Here is a 15,134-nt window from a genome sequence, read left to right as displayed (position 1 = left end):
GTGGTCTGCAATCTGTGGACCTCCCGCTTTCCAGGAATTCTGGAAATTGGAGACCACTGATAGGATATTGGGTGATGACATCCAATGTACACTGCTATTCTCCTATGATGCCCTTTATTTCTTTTTGGCTTTTTAGATTCCTCGTGTTTTCATTAACCTAGTGCAAATTATGGAGGTCGAGGGGCTGCGTACAGTAAACGCAGAGACCTTTGGCTGCAGCATCTTGAAGCCGTAAGTGTCCATAACACAATTTTACCTTTATCTGGAAGTTGGCCATACACATATAGGGGGAGATTTATCAAAGGGTGGAAAATTTAGACTGGTGCCAACTGGCCACAGCAACCAACTACAGCTTAGCTTCCAGCTCTGCTGAAAGAAAAGAGGAGCTGTGATTGGTTGCTGTAGCCAGTTTGCACTAGTCTAAATTTTATACCCTTTGATAAATCTCCCCGATAATGTTAGGCCCCTCTGTGCAGCCCCCTTTATTTTATTAAGCCCCCTTTGTGCAGCCCCCATATAGTATTTGACCCCTTTAGTGCAGCCTTATATAGTATTGGGCCCCCTCTGTGCAACCCACATATAGTATTAGGCCCCTCTGTGCAGCCCCATATAAAATGAGTCCCCCTGTGATCAGCCCCATATAGTATTACTCCCCCTGTGATCAGGGGTGGTCTTGGCATTTCTGGGGCCCCAAGCGAAGTTATGTCTGGGGCCCCCCCTCCACACGTGTTCCAAAACAATAGACCGCTGTGTGTTGCCCCCAGTAGTATATACCCCTTGTGCGCTACCGCCAGTAATATATACTCCTTGTGTGCTGCCCCAATAGTATATACCTTGTTTGCTTCCCCCAGTAGTATATAGACCCTTGTGTGTTCCCCCAGTTATATATAGCCCCCCCGTGTGCTCCCGCCCAGAAGTATATAGACCTCCTGTGTGCTGCCCCAGTTGTATATAGACCCCCTGTGTGCTGCCCCCAGCTGTATATACCCCTGTGTGCTCCCCCACTAGTATATAGGCCCCCTTTGTGCTCCCTCAGGGGTATTTAGCCCCCCTGTGTGCTTCCCCACTTGGATATAGGCCTCCTCTGTGCTCCCCCACTTGGATATAGACCCCTGTGTGCTCCTCCAGTAGTATATAAACCCCCTGTGTGGTTCCCCCAGTAGTATATAGACCCCCTGTGTGCCCCACCAGTATTATATAGACCCCTTGTGTGCTGCCCCAGTTGTATACAGACTCCTGTGTGCTCCCCCAGTTATATATAGACCACCTGTGTGCAGGGCCGGGACAAGGAGTTTTGGTGCCCTAGGCAGAGAAGGCAAATGGCGCCCCCCCCCCCAAACAAAATAAAAATAATTATATATATATATATATATATATATATATATATTATACACCTAGGGGGGAAATTATCAAACTCCATACACCTCCTCACATAGTATATCCCCCACAGTGAATAGCCAGTGTATATACAGTCTCCATACACCCCCTCACATAGTATAGCCCCCAGTGTATATACATCTCTATATACCCCCTCACATAGTATAGCCCCCAGTGTATATACATCTATATATACCCCCTCACATAGTATAGCCCCCAGTGTATATACATCTCCATACACCCCCTCACATAGTATAGCCCCCAGTGTATATACATCTCCATACACCCCCTCACATAGTATAGCCCACAGTGTATATACATCTCCATATACCCCCTCACATATTATAGCCCCACAGTGTATAGCCAGTGTATATAGTCTTCATACACCCCCTTAGTGTAGCCCCCACTGCCTGATCTGGAAGCAGCTTACCAGGTTACTTCCCCCTGCCACACTCCACTTCTCTCCTCCTTGGCTCCAGACACCATGTGACATATTAGTAAGAAGCTCATTGGTCAGAAGGTCCAGAGCCAGGCAGAGGGAGGAGGAGTGTGGGTAGATGTCTGCCGCCGCGGGACTAGAGTCCTCAGTAGCAGAGAAGGGATGCAGTGCCACGGGTGAGGTCGGGTGGGGGGATTTACTGTCTGCCGGGGGAGGGGGAGGGAGAGAGAGTGACGACAGGGGCTGATGCAATGTGAGGTGGAGGGGCAGCGCTCGGCAGCGCAGGGCTGGAGCCTGCAGCTGCTTTAGGGCAGAGCGGAGGAGCGATCACTATCTGCCCGGGGGGAGGGAGAGAGAGTGAGGACAGGTGCTGGAGGAATGTGAGCGGAGGGGCGACCATCAGAAGTATAGTAGCCTAGTAAAAAAATTTTTTAAAGACATTCAAATTGCGCCCCCTGTAATTTACCACTAGATGGTGCCCTAGGCCATCGCCTATGCCTGCCTACCCTTTGTCCCGGCCCTGCCTGTGTGCCTCACAAGTAGTATATAGATCCCCTGTATGTTCCCCCAGTAGTATATAGACCCCCTGTGTGCCCCACCAGTAGTATATAGACCCCTGTGTGCTCCCCCAGTAGTATATAGCCCCCCTGTGTGCTCTCCCACTTGGATATAGATCTCCTGTGTGCTCTCCAAGTTGTTGTATATAGACCCCATTCTGCTGCCCCAAGTAGTATATAGACCCCTGTGTGCTGCCCCCAGTAGTATATAGACCCCTATGTGAAGCCCCAGTAGTCTATAGCCCCCCTGTGTGCTCCCCCTGTTATATAGCCCCCCTGTGTGCTCCCCCCAGTTATATAGACCCCCGATGTGCGCTCCCCAGTTAAACAGACCCCTGTGTGCTCCCCCTCCCATATAGTATATAACACAATAAAACAAACACTTATACTCACCTGGGTCCGGGCGTCTCCTCTTCTCTTCACTCTTGTGGCCACAGGAAGGGTTTTCTCTGCGATCAAAAGAGGCCGCACTCCCCTTGTCCTGGTGCCGATGCTCCAGTGATGTCACTGGAGCGTCGGCACCACAAGGACAAAGCTAAGGAAATGGATACCTGGCATATAGACAATGTTCTGTGCTGCTTAGAGGGTTGCTGTGCATACACTCTGGGGTCCTATTGTTATGACCATCATCTAATATATAGAGTAACCGGCGTGTGCAACATCGACAGCAGCTAGGTAGTAGGTGGCACAAATATCTGGAGCCATGCTGACCGTCACGCCTGAAAAGCTGGTAATCATATCTTTTTTTTCATCTCTGACTGGACTGTGTATATTTTAAAGTATGAGAATGTCCTTTATCATCAGTTTGCACTAAACATTGAATCACTCTACTGCTAGGAACGCCTGCCCCTGCTTCATCAACCCCCCTGATGGATCCCCCGAACTGAACGAGATCAAGAAATTCAATAGAGATCTGCAGGTGAGCGGTCACCCAATGTGACGTGTACTCTGCGGTCATACAATGTGACGTGTACTCTGCGGTCATACAATGTGACGTGTACTTTGCTGTCATACAATGTGACGTGTACTCTGCGGTCATACAATGTGACGTGTACTCTGCAGTCATGCAATGTAAATTGTACTCTGCGGTCATACAATGTGACGTGTACTCTGCAGTCATGCAATGTTAATTGTACTCTGTGGTCATACAATGTGACGTGTACTCTTTGGTCAGATAATAGGATGTGTAATCTGTAGTCAGATAATGTGACATATTCACTGGGGTGTGTGTGTATATATGTATATATATATATATATGTAACCCCCGGAGAGGATTTAGGGAGAACAGCAGGTGCAGCTTATGAGAAAGGCACACAAACTACATTTCCCATCTCTCCCTGGGACAGTGAGCTGAGGGGAGCAGGAAGTGATGCTGCGCTGGGAGGAAGAAGGGGAGAGACAGAGAGAGACAGTGCATGGTGGGCAGCATGGTCTGAGGAGAGGAGACCACCTCCTGTGCTGGCTGTGTCAGGGGTAACAGAGAGAGACCTGACAGCTGAGAGAGGAAGGACTGAGCCCAGACAGGACCCCCCAGCTCCTGTGTGTCCAGTGAGGAGAATCCTGCCACCCACTCCCTCTGTGAGATCCTTCCTAAATGCTGCTGCTCCATGTTGGAAACCTGGACTGAGCCTGGGGTGTAGATCAGCAGCAAAAGAGTGAGTAACCCTTTGTATCCTGGCTGGTGAAGCTGTGGCTGGACAGTGACAATTAAAGAATCACAGCTTAGACCTTGTTGGATCTGTTCTGTTCACAAGAGCTGTGACCTGGTGGATTGTTCAAGTTGCAACTCCTTTGTTATTAAGTGCACCAACAACTTCTAAAGCGCGCCAACGTCCGCGGCAACTGGGCCCCAGCGTATAGACATTTATCTTACTATATGGCTGCAGCCTCATTTATTACATATAGTCAGTGTGGATGTATGTGCCGGCTTGGTGTGCAGTGACTGTGTGTGATGAGAGTCACCTCCTAGAGTCTAAATTGTCAGAGTGCCCACACTAGTCACCCTGTTTACCAAACAACCCCCCTTCCTGCTGCTGAAGTGTTTCACTTTCAGGGGGAGAGTTCTGTGTTGCCACATTTATTTTTATATCATATCCATTCCCTGTTTATTCATACCCCATTGTCAAGCCCAGTATTGATTTTACCAAGCATTAAATTGGTTCCTGTTTCCATGTTACTTCTCTCTGTGAGTATATCACTTATAGTGTATTGAGTGTGTACCGAGCTAGGTGGGGGTTTCCTGAGTCAACCCCTGGCAGAAGAGTGACAACCTCCTGCATACCAAGCAAGCTCTTGTCAAGACTCAGGTGGAGGCACTGCGCTGAGTGAGAAGGTGAAACAAACCAAAACCCCCCTCCTTACACTGGAAGCTCCATTAGGGGGTGTTACATTGGAGGCACTGCTGAGATCGAACATGGCTGAGAAAGCCCAGTCAAGTACAGCTGCCACAGACTTTATTACTGCAAAAGATGTGTTAACATGGTGTATAGAAACTAATACAACAATAGAACATAGCTTTGCCATCGATGGAGAGCTTAATGGCGCTTCAGATGATAATATATTACGAATAGCAAGCAGACTGCAGGAAGTTATCCAACCCAGAGTTGTTGATCGTCGTAGTACCAGTAGAAGTGTAATCTCTACAGCTCTTATCACAACTGAGAGGTTATTAGAGAGAGCGTACTTCCCTGCCATTATTGCTGTTCCACAAGAATATGGTGGACGATGGAGGATTGTCTGGCCACTGGAGCCCACCGCAGAAGGCATACCTCCAGTGCTGAGCCCACAGCGGAGAGGGTCTGGTAGATGCTTGCCCCCCACTCCTCCCAGAGTCACGGCTGAAGAAACTCCCACTACTAATGTGCTGGTTGCCGCCATGGAGAGACTAGTGGGTCAGTTTGCAAAAATGAACCCAGAAGGAAATTACAGGAGGTTGAGGACATTCTCCGGCTTAGTTCCCACCCCAGCTGGGGAAGAGGGATATGAAACTTGGAGGGATGTTGCTTTGCAGTACTTGGAAGAATGGCAGTGCTCTGATGCAGTAAAGAGGCAAAGGATAGTAGAAAGCCTGAAAGGACCAGCAATGGAAATAGTGCAAGCTGCTTGGCGAGGTAAACCCCAAGTGACATCTCAGGACTACATGACTGCTCTTGAAGATGCTTTTGGGTCACCTGAGGATGCCACAGACCTCCTCTACAAGCTTCGGATCACGTATCAAGAGGCAGGGGAAAAGATGTCTGATTACCTCTATAGGTTGGACAAGCTGATCTACAGAGTAGTGTCCAAAGGCGGACTTGACTCTAAGGAAGTGGACAACTGCCGTCTTGATCAAATGCTCCGGGGTGCTTTGACTAATGATCCGATTGCTCAGAGGCTGAGATGCACTGACCGGGACAAGATTCCAATCTCTTTCCATCAGCTGCTTAAGCAAGTTCGGCAAGAAGAAGCTACTTTAATGGCCAGAGAGCAAACAGTGAAAAAAGTAGCAGCCATTGCTCCCAAACCTCAATTAAGTCAACGTGAAGAAGAGCTGTTAAAAATTGTTGAGAAACAAGGGGAGCAGATTGCTCAGCTCTTAAATGTTCATACAAAAGACGTTGAACGGTTGAAGCAGGCTACCCACAAGGTCTCTGAGAGACAACAAAGTCCCCAACAGAGGGCTAGCAGTAGCTCTACCAGACGTGGAGATAAGAATCCAGAGGGATGCTTTGTGTGCGGAAGTTTTGATCACATGGCTCGTCACTGCTCTATGAAGTGGTCTTCCAAGAGGTCACCCTCCCCCCTCACAAAGAAAAATTATCAGTCAAAAAACGGGGAAGGGGGTCAGTAGAGTGCAGTACTGACCCCCATTTAGTCACCCAGGTTTGCTCAGCCACTCCAGAAGTCCATAATCACAGACTACTCCCAGGAGGCCTAATGGGACCTGCTCCCCATGTCCCGGCCTATATCAATGGACACCCGTGCACAGTCTTACTGGATAGTGGGTCTCAGGTCTCCATTATATTTGAGAAATGGTACCAAAGATATCTGCCTGATGTGCCACTGCAACCACTATCTGGATTAGTTGTCTGGGGACTCAGCGAGCAAAGCTACCCCTATCGGGGATATGTAACAGTCTCCCTTCGGTTCCCTAAAGCCATAGTGGGAGTGGAGAAAGAAATACCCATTGTGGCCTTGGTGTGCCCTGAAGCAGAAGCTGATTCAAAAGAGATACCAATCATAGTGGGGACCAATGCCAACATCTTCCGTACCCTAGCACAGTGGTGCCGAGAAGTTGGGGGAGAGAATTACTCACAGACCCTTACGATCCACCCGATCTGCTTGGAAGCATATGTAAAGAAAGAGAAAGAAGAAAAGAAGGAGCTTTGTGCTGAATGTTTTGACTCATGCTTCGAAGGCAGCAATTTGAAGACAGAAGAGCGTAAATTGGTGATACAAGGAATGATGGAAAGAGCGGCTGCCTTTTCCTTAGGGGATTGGGATCTTGGATTGGCTCGAGGAGTGCAGCATCACATTAGGCTGACAGATGAGAAGCCTTTCCGTGAGAGGTCACGAAGATTAGCCCCTGCAGATTTTGAAGATGTCCGACGGCACCTGTATGGCTTACTAGGGACAGGAGTAATCATAGAGTCTAACAGTCCCTATGCTTCACCTATTGTAATAGCGAGAAAGAAAAATGGAGATATTCGAATGTGCGTGGACTACCGCACTTTGAACAGCCGTACTGTCCCTGATCAATACACTGTACCCAGAATTGACGAAGCATTAGACTGTCTTCAGGGGAGCCAGTGGTTTTCTGTGTTGGATCTGCGGAGTGGTTATTACCAGATCCCCATGAGTGAGGAAGATCAAGAAAAAACAGCCTTTATCTGCCCCATCGGCTTCTACCAGTTCCAGAGAATGCCTCAGGGAGTCTCCAGTGCTCCAGCAACATTCCAGAGATGTATGGACAAGGTGGTGGGAGATATGAACTTCCGTGAAGTTTTGGTCTACCTAGATGATTTGATCATATTTGGGCGTTCACTTGAAGAACATAACCAGAGACTGTTTAAGGTACTTGATCGTCTGATGGTCAATGGGCTGAAGCTGTCGTTGGAAAAGTGCCGACTTTGTCAGACTTCTGTTAAGTATGTCGGACACATTGTGAGTCGAGATGGGATTTCTACTGACCCAGCTAAAGTGGAAGTGGTAGTCAACTGGCCCAGGCCCACCAAGCTTGGGGAGCTTCGGTCCTTCTTGGGATTTTGTGGATATTATCGGAGATTTGTACCACAGTACTCAAAGGTTGCCAAGCCTTTAACAGCCCTCACTCAAGGGTATCCCCCTCCACGTGGCCAAGCAAAATCAAAGAAATCAGAAAGAAAAACATACTTCCGAGTCAGTGAACCTTTTCGAGAAAGGTGGACCCCGGCGTGTGAAGAAGCGTTCAAGAAGCTAAAAGCTTGTTTAACACAAGCTCCTGTGCTAGCCTATGTGGATCCCAGTCGGCCCTATGTGCTACATGTAGATGCTTCATTTGAGGGACTAGGAGCAGTATTGTACCAAGATTATGAAGGCACTCTACGCCCAGTTTATTACGTCAGCAGAGGATTGACTCCCAGTGAACGCAACTACCCAGTCCACAAATTGGAATTTCTGGCGCTAAAGTGGGCAGTAGTGGACAAACTGCATGACTACCTTTATGGTGTCCACTTTGAAGTTCACACTGACAACAACCCTCTGACCTATGTAAGGACTACAGCCAAACTTGATGCAACAGGGCACAGGTGGCTTGCTGCTTTGGCAATATATGACTTCAGCTTGAAGTATCGTCCTGGCAGCACGAATGTAGATGCCGACGCCTTATCTCGCTTGCCTGGCCAACCTCCAGGATCTGGAGAAGACGTTTGGATTGAAGTTCCTGCCCCAGAGGTTAAGGCTATGTGTCACTTTCAGACTGCCAAGACTGTTCCAGCGCAAGGCTGTGTTCATTTTTTGGGAGCTCCAGAGGAAGCCCTTCCCCCCATGTTTTGTCATTTGACCAGGGTCAAGACTGATTCCCTACCGCAGCTGACACGGGATCAGATTGAGAAGGCACAACAAGAGGACCCTTCTGTAGGGGTGGTGCGTTGGTCAGTGAAACGGGGATTGAGGCCAGAACGAAGTGCTCTCAAGACAGAAGAATCAATGCTGCTTGCTCGTCAGATAGAGTCCTTAGTTGTGAGAAAAGGACTGCTATATCGGAAGTCTCCACGTAAACAAGGAAAAGTTCCTCAACAGCTGGTGTTACCCACTCAATTCAGAGAACTGGCCTTAAGGGCTTTGCATGACGATCATGGGCACTTGGGCATAGAAAAGACAACTAGTCTCATTACTGATCGATTTTACTGGCCGAAAATGGAGGCTGACATCGAGAGGTATTGCAAGCATTGTGAGCGGTGCATAATGAGGAAGACTCTGCCCACTCGATCAGCTCCCCTTGTCAATCTTACCAGTGATGGCCCACTCGAGTTGGTGTGTATCGACTTCCTGTCCATTGAACCGGATGAAGGAAACGTGAGCAACGTACTAGTGGTTACTGATCATTTCACCCGATATGCTCAAGCATACCCCACTAAAGATCAAAGAGCTACTACGGTAGCCAAGACTCTGTGGGAGAAATTCTTTGTGCATTACGGGCTGCCAGCACGCATCCACTCTGATCAAGGAAGAGACTTTGAGAGTCGGCTGATTCGGGAGTTATGTGAAATATGTGGAATCAAAAAGTCCAGAACAACTCCTTTTCATCCTCAGGGGGACCCACAGCCTGAAAGGTTTAATCGCACCCTACTCAATATGCTGGGTACTCTGGACCAGCAAAAGAAAGGGCAGTGGAGCCGGCATATAAGTCAGCTGGTCCACGCCTACAACTGCACCAAGAATGAGTCCACAGGATACTCTCCTTATTTCCTCATGTTTGGCAGAGAGGCCAGACTTCCTGTAGATGTCTGCTTTGGGGTGTCTACTGATCAGACATCAGGAAGGACATACCTTAGGTATGTGTCACAACTTTGAGAAGAGTTGAAGAGCGCTTACCAGCTGGCTGAACAGGCCTCAAATCGCTCAGGCCAAAGGAACAAAGCTCGGTATGATAGAAGAGTTCGAGAGCACATTTTGCAGCCTGGAGACAGAGTCCTCATTCAACAATTGGGTCTGCATGGGAAACACAAATTAGCTGATCGATGGCGCTCAGAACCCTTTATTGTAGTGGAGAAATTGTCAGGCATCCCTGCTTATCGAGTGAAACCAGAGCGAAATAAAGGGACTACCAAGACTTACCACCGCCAGCATCTGTTACCTATTGGAGAAAATGTCTGTTCCAGAAGTCCTGTGACTGAGGAAGTACGGGGTAAAGCTAAGCCTCCAAGAAGGAGTAATCGGCTGTGTCAACCAGTCAGCCCAGTGATAAACCCTGAGGACAGTGAAAGTGAGTCTACTGATGACTGGGGACTGGATTACAGCTGGGTCGATGGCCCTTCTACTGTTGTGGAAGATGCTGAAGATTGGTCACCAGATGGGGATGAACCAATGGAATACTCCCCTGACTGTTCCCATCTTACATTGGGGGAGACTGTGGAAGAAAGGTTGCCTGATGAAGAAGCCAATGAAGTAGAACTTGACCCACAGCACGAAGTCCAAGAGTCAGGGGTGGAGGAAGGGACCCCCACAGTACACACTCGCCCCAAGAGAGATATTAGACCCCCCATGATGCTAACTTATGATGATATGGGTCATGCTATCGAGGTCCCTAGAATTACATCATTACACTCAAATAGCATAGGGTCCAACTGCAACCATGTGTGGCGTGGCAGTGATTGGGGTGTGCCTGAGTGTAGAGTTGGTCAGGATGCTTTAACTCTATTTCACTTTTCAGGTGGTGAGCCAACTTTTAGTGCTTCTGCACCCACGCTGGCTCCCCAGGGGGAGGATGTAACCCCCGGAGAGGATTTAGGGAGAACAGCAGGTGCAGCTTATGAGAAAGGCACACAAACTACATTTCCCATCTCTCCCTGGGACAGTGAGCTGAGGGGAGCAGGAAGTGATGCTGCGCTGGGAGGAAGAAGGGGAGAGACAGAGAGAGACAGTGCATGGTGGGCAGCATGGTCTGAGGAGAGGAGACCACCTCCTGTGCTGGCTGTGTCAGGGGTAACAGAGAGAGACCTGACAGCTGAGAGAGGAAGGACTGAGCCCAGACAGGACCCCCCAGCTCCTGTGTGTCCAGTGAGGAGAATCCTGCCACCCACTCCCTCTGTGAGATCCTTCCTAAATGCTGCTGCTCCATGTTGGAAACCTGGACTGAGCCTGGGGTGTAGATCAGCAGCAAAAGAGTGAGTAACCCTTTGTATCCTGGCTGGTGAAGCTGTGGCTGGACAGTGACAATTAAAGAATCACAGCTTAGACCTTGTTGGATCTGTTCTGTTCACAAGAGCTGTGACCTGGTGGATTGTTCAAGTTGCAACTCCTTTGTTATTAAGTGCACCAACAACTTCTAAAGCGCGCCAACGTCCGCGGCAACTGGGCCCCAGCGTATAGACATTTATCTTACTATATGGCTGCAGCCTCATTTATTACATATAGTCAGTGTGGATGTATGTGCCGGCTTGGTGTGCAGTGACTGTGTGTGATGAGAGTCACCTCCTAGAGTCTAAATTGTCAGAGTGCTCACACTAGTCACCCTGTTTACCAAACAACCCCCCTTCCTGCTGCTGAAGTGTTTCACTTTCAGGGGGAGAGTTCTGTGTTGCCACATTTATTTTTATATCATATCCATTCCCTGTTTATTCATACCCCATTGTCAAGCCCAGTATTGATTTTACCAAGCATTAAATTGGTTCCTGTTTCCATGTTACTTCTCTCTGTGAGTATATCACTTATAGTGTATTGAGTGTGTACCGAGCTAGGTGGGGGTTTCCTGAGTCAACCCCTGGCAGAAGAGTGACAACCTCCTGCATACCAAGCAAGCTCTTGTCAAGACTCAGGTGGAGGCACTGCGCTGAGTGAGAAGGTGAAACAAACCAAAACCCCCCTCCTTACACTGGAAGCTCCATTAGGGGGTGTTACATATATATTATATATAATATGTTACACTCTTCTTCCATACAGGTGCATGTGGGTGCGCTGGCCGAGAAGTTCCAAGACCGGGAGGACTTTGCTGTAGTGGCTCAGCCATTCTTCACCAGCACTGCAGTCCCTGTGGACGGGGTAAGTAAATTTATTGGAGCAGTAGGGATCATAGAGTGACAATACAGTTAAAGGGGTAGTGCGGCGGTAAAGAATTATTCACAGACTAACACACATTACAAAGTTATACAACTTTGTAATGTATGTTATGTCTGTGAAGGGCCCCCTTCCCTGTGTCCCACCACCCCCAACCGTGTACCCGGAAGTGTGGTGCGCTATACTCACTTGTCACGTGCCGACACCAGTCTCAGATCTTCAGCAAGTGACGTCTTCTTCGGGCGGCCGGCGAACAGCTCCGACTGTCCCGAATGCCGTCCGCCCTCTGCAGTGTCATCAGCCGCTCAGCCGCAATCGGCTGAGCATAACTGTGGCCGCGTCATCAGCCGCTCAGCCGCGATTGGCTGAGCACAGTTATGCTCAGCCAATCGCGGCTGAGCTTCGGATGACGCTGCAGAGGGCGGCCGGCACTCGGGAAGATCCGCCGGCCTCCCGAAGAAGACGTCACTGCTGAGGATCGGAGACCGTGGTCGGCACGTGACAGGTAATGTATAGCGCACCACACTTCCGGGTACACGGGTGGGGGGGGTGGGACACGGGGAAGGGGGACATTCACAGACATAACATACATTACAAAGTTGTATAACTTTGTAATGTGTGTTATTCTGTGAATAATTTTTTATCGCCGGACAACCCCTTTAAGAACTGAGGTTGTTCTGTGCAATAAAGCTCTGGATTATCCCCAGTGCAGTAGTGTAGAGATGTGAATTAGTCTTGGTGCAGTGGTGTAGAGCTCTGGTTTAGCCCTGGTGCAGTAGGGTAGAGCTCTGGATTAGTCCTGGTGCAGTGGTGCAGAGCTCTAGATTAGTCCTAGTGTAGTGGTATAGAACTCTGGATTAGTCCTGGTGCAGTGGTGTAGAGCTCTGGATTAGTCTTGGTGCATTGGTGTAGAACTCTGGATTAGTCTTGGTGCAGTGGTGTAGAGCTCTGAATTAGTCTTGGGGCAGTGGTGTAGAGCTCTGGATTAGTCTCGGGGCAGTGGTGTAGAGCTCTGGATTAGTCTCGGTGCAGTGGTGTAGAGCTCTGGATTAGTCCTGGTGCAGTGGTGTAGAACTCTGGATTAGTCCTGGTGCAGTGGTGTTGAGCTCTGGATTAGTTTTGGTGCAGTGGTATAGAGCACAATAACATGTGACCTCTTTCTCCTTACCACAGGACGGGTTGCCGGACATAAGTTTCTTCGCTGTCGATTGCTTTCATTTCTCAGAGAGAGGACACGCTGAGATGGCCATTGCCCTGTGGAACAATATGGTGAGATCAGCAGGGGGCGCACAAAGTGGCTTATGTCTGATAACCTTCTCTGATAAGTAATAATAAATATCTGCCTAGACATCTGCTAAATCGTATCCTTCTCTGTTTCATCCTCAGATAGAACCAGTCAGCCAGAAGCTGAACTACAACAACTTCACCCACAGCCGCAGCAAACTAAAGTGTCCGACCAACGTAAGTATTGCTATTAAATTCAACCCATTGAGTTCTATGGGCTTGAAATTGTACCAGAATGCTGTGTATTGGGAAGAAATTATATGCGCTTAAAAAAAATGAATAAAACCACTTAAATGCATTGACTCCAATATTTAGAACAAATACGAATCCTAGGGAAGCTTTCTATGCTTTTTTCTTCCTATATCATGCACACCCATCATTACTAGTTCAGCAGTGCCATCTGTTTAATCCCAGCTCAGCTCAATCCTTTTGTTTTATTCCTGTAACTAGGTCATGTGATCACTTTAAACAGGTGTCAAATTTGCAGCTCTCCTCCTGTTGCAAAACTGCAATTCCCATTATACCTGGGCGACTGTCCAGACATGATGGAAATTGTAATTTTGCAACAGCTGGGGGGCTGCAGATTTGACACCTGTGATTTAAATACTCAAGTGTAAATGAGACCTTGCGATTTAAAAAAAAAAATGTTTCCATTAACTTAAAAAAGCAGAGATTGCGAAAGTGATGAAGAATTAAAACCCAGATTAGACATACACGGATCTAATTGATTGATCATGCACACACATCATCACTAGCCCAGCAGTGCCAACTCTTTCATTCCAGCTCAGCTAAATCCGTAAGTTTTATCACTTTAACTGGTTCATGCGATCACTTTAAATAACAGACTTGGGGTCCTGCAGATGTTGCAAAACAGATCAGAAAGTTACAGATCTAATCGATTGGCATGTTGTATCTGTCCCTCAGGATCACCCGTACCTCTTCACCCTGAAGAACAGCGGGCTTCCACAGGTTGAGGTGCCGTCGCCCTCTGAAGATGACAGCAGTCAGGTGCCAATGTGGTCGGTGATTGTGGCTTCCATCGGGGGCGTGGCTCTGGGATGCGCCGTAGTCGGGATTGCAATGTCTCTAAAAAACCGCAGAAGATCTAAAAAGAAAAAGCGGATGAGTGAAAGCGGCTCCTCCTTTTGAGTGGAAAGGGTCATGTGACATCCACGAGATCGAGAACTTATTCCGAAAACTTCTGTATATAATATTCAATGAGATCCTGAATGACAAATCTCGTGATCAGGAGCTTCATCGCAATCTCCTGACTAATTCACTCACGGAGATATGTTATACCATTCACAGGACACCATTTATCTATGTATCAGGTCTTATACTCTGGCCGCCTCCAGAGCTGCACTCACAATTCTGCTGGTTAGTACATTAAATCTGTACATTAGAGCTGTAATGAGACACTAAACACTTATTATGCTGTACTGTACTGCGCTGCATTGTGGGGCTTGCAGCTTTCCAGCCTTACAGGAGACGCAGTCTCAATTTTTTGCTATAATTTATATCAACCATCAACATAAGATAATCCATACAATTTTATTTAAGCTATATCAGTGTAACCAACCTACAGCCCTCAGTATGCTGGGAGTTGTTGTGCAACAGGTTGGGGATGACAGAGCTGCACAATGACCTAACAGCAGCTCTGCCTCAACAAAACTGCCCACAAGGAAGCAGATGACCCAGGACACATCTCCTTACCAACCGTACCCAGTGAAGGAGTGAGCTGGGAGTCTATGCCTGCCCCTCAGAACCCCTTGTGGGCCCATTTGTGGGTGCACAGCACCTCCAGGTCACACCTAGTCTGATCACTCCAATGGTCTGCAATGAAATCAATTTGTATATAGAGAATAGATCACATGATTAAGGATCCTGTATAATATTGTGATGTTCTGTGCAGCAAAATAATAAAATTTTTATTGTCTACTTACTGATGGTCTCCAACCTGTGGTTCTTCAGCTGTTGTGAAACTAAAATTCCCAGCATGCCTTGTGCCACCAACTTACCTAGTAAGCTATGTTGTCTTTACAGCCCACAGGTAGTGCAGATATCCATGTCACCTCTAGGGGGTGCTCACTGTACATGACATGTATATAGCCAATCGCAGTTTTCTTAGGCGTTATATACCAGCTATTGATCAAGATGTTAATAGGATCCATTATAACCAGTGTATATATATATTGTGGCATGGTGGGGCTGTAAGAGGCAGTTCTATGCCTCTGGAGTGGGAA

General features: G+C 48.0%; 1 protein-coding gene across 1 annotated transcript in view; it reads left to right on the top strand.

Annotated features, from left to right (window-relative positions):
* Positions 1 to 14,833, top strand: part of PLB1 (phospholipase B1) — a 79,252-nt gene extending 64,419 nt beyond the window's left edge. The window contains exons 52-57 of the mRNA XM_069955085.1: positions 137 to 231; positions 3,211 to 3,292; positions 11,494 to 11,592; positions 12,781 to 12,876; positions 12,994 to 13,068; positions 13,816 to 14,833. Coding sequence (XP_069811186.1) covers positions 137 to 231; positions 3,211 to 3,292; positions 11,494 to 11,592; positions 12,781 to 12,876; positions 12,994 to 13,068; positions 13,816 to 14,040 — 672 coding nt within the window. The 3' untranslated portion in view covers positions 14,041 to 14,833. The remainder of the gene's footprint in view (positions 1 to 136; positions 232 to 3,210; positions 3,293 to 11,493; positions 11,593 to 12,780; positions 12,877 to 12,993; positions 13,069 to 13,815) is intronic.
* Positions 14,834 to 15,134: the final 301 nt, after the last annotated feature.

Source organism: Dendropsophus ebraccatus, chromosome 15 (genome assembly GCF_027789765.1).
Source record: "Dendropsophus ebraccatus isolate aDenEbr1 chromosome 15, aDenEbr1.pat, whole genome shotgun sequence".
Taxonomy (NCBI): Eukaryota; Metazoa; Chordata; class Amphibia; order Anura; family Hylidae; genus Dendropsophus; species Dendropsophus ebraccatus.
The sequence above is the reverse complement of the archived record's forward strand: the minus strand, read 5'-3'. Positions and strand labels throughout refer to the sequence as shown.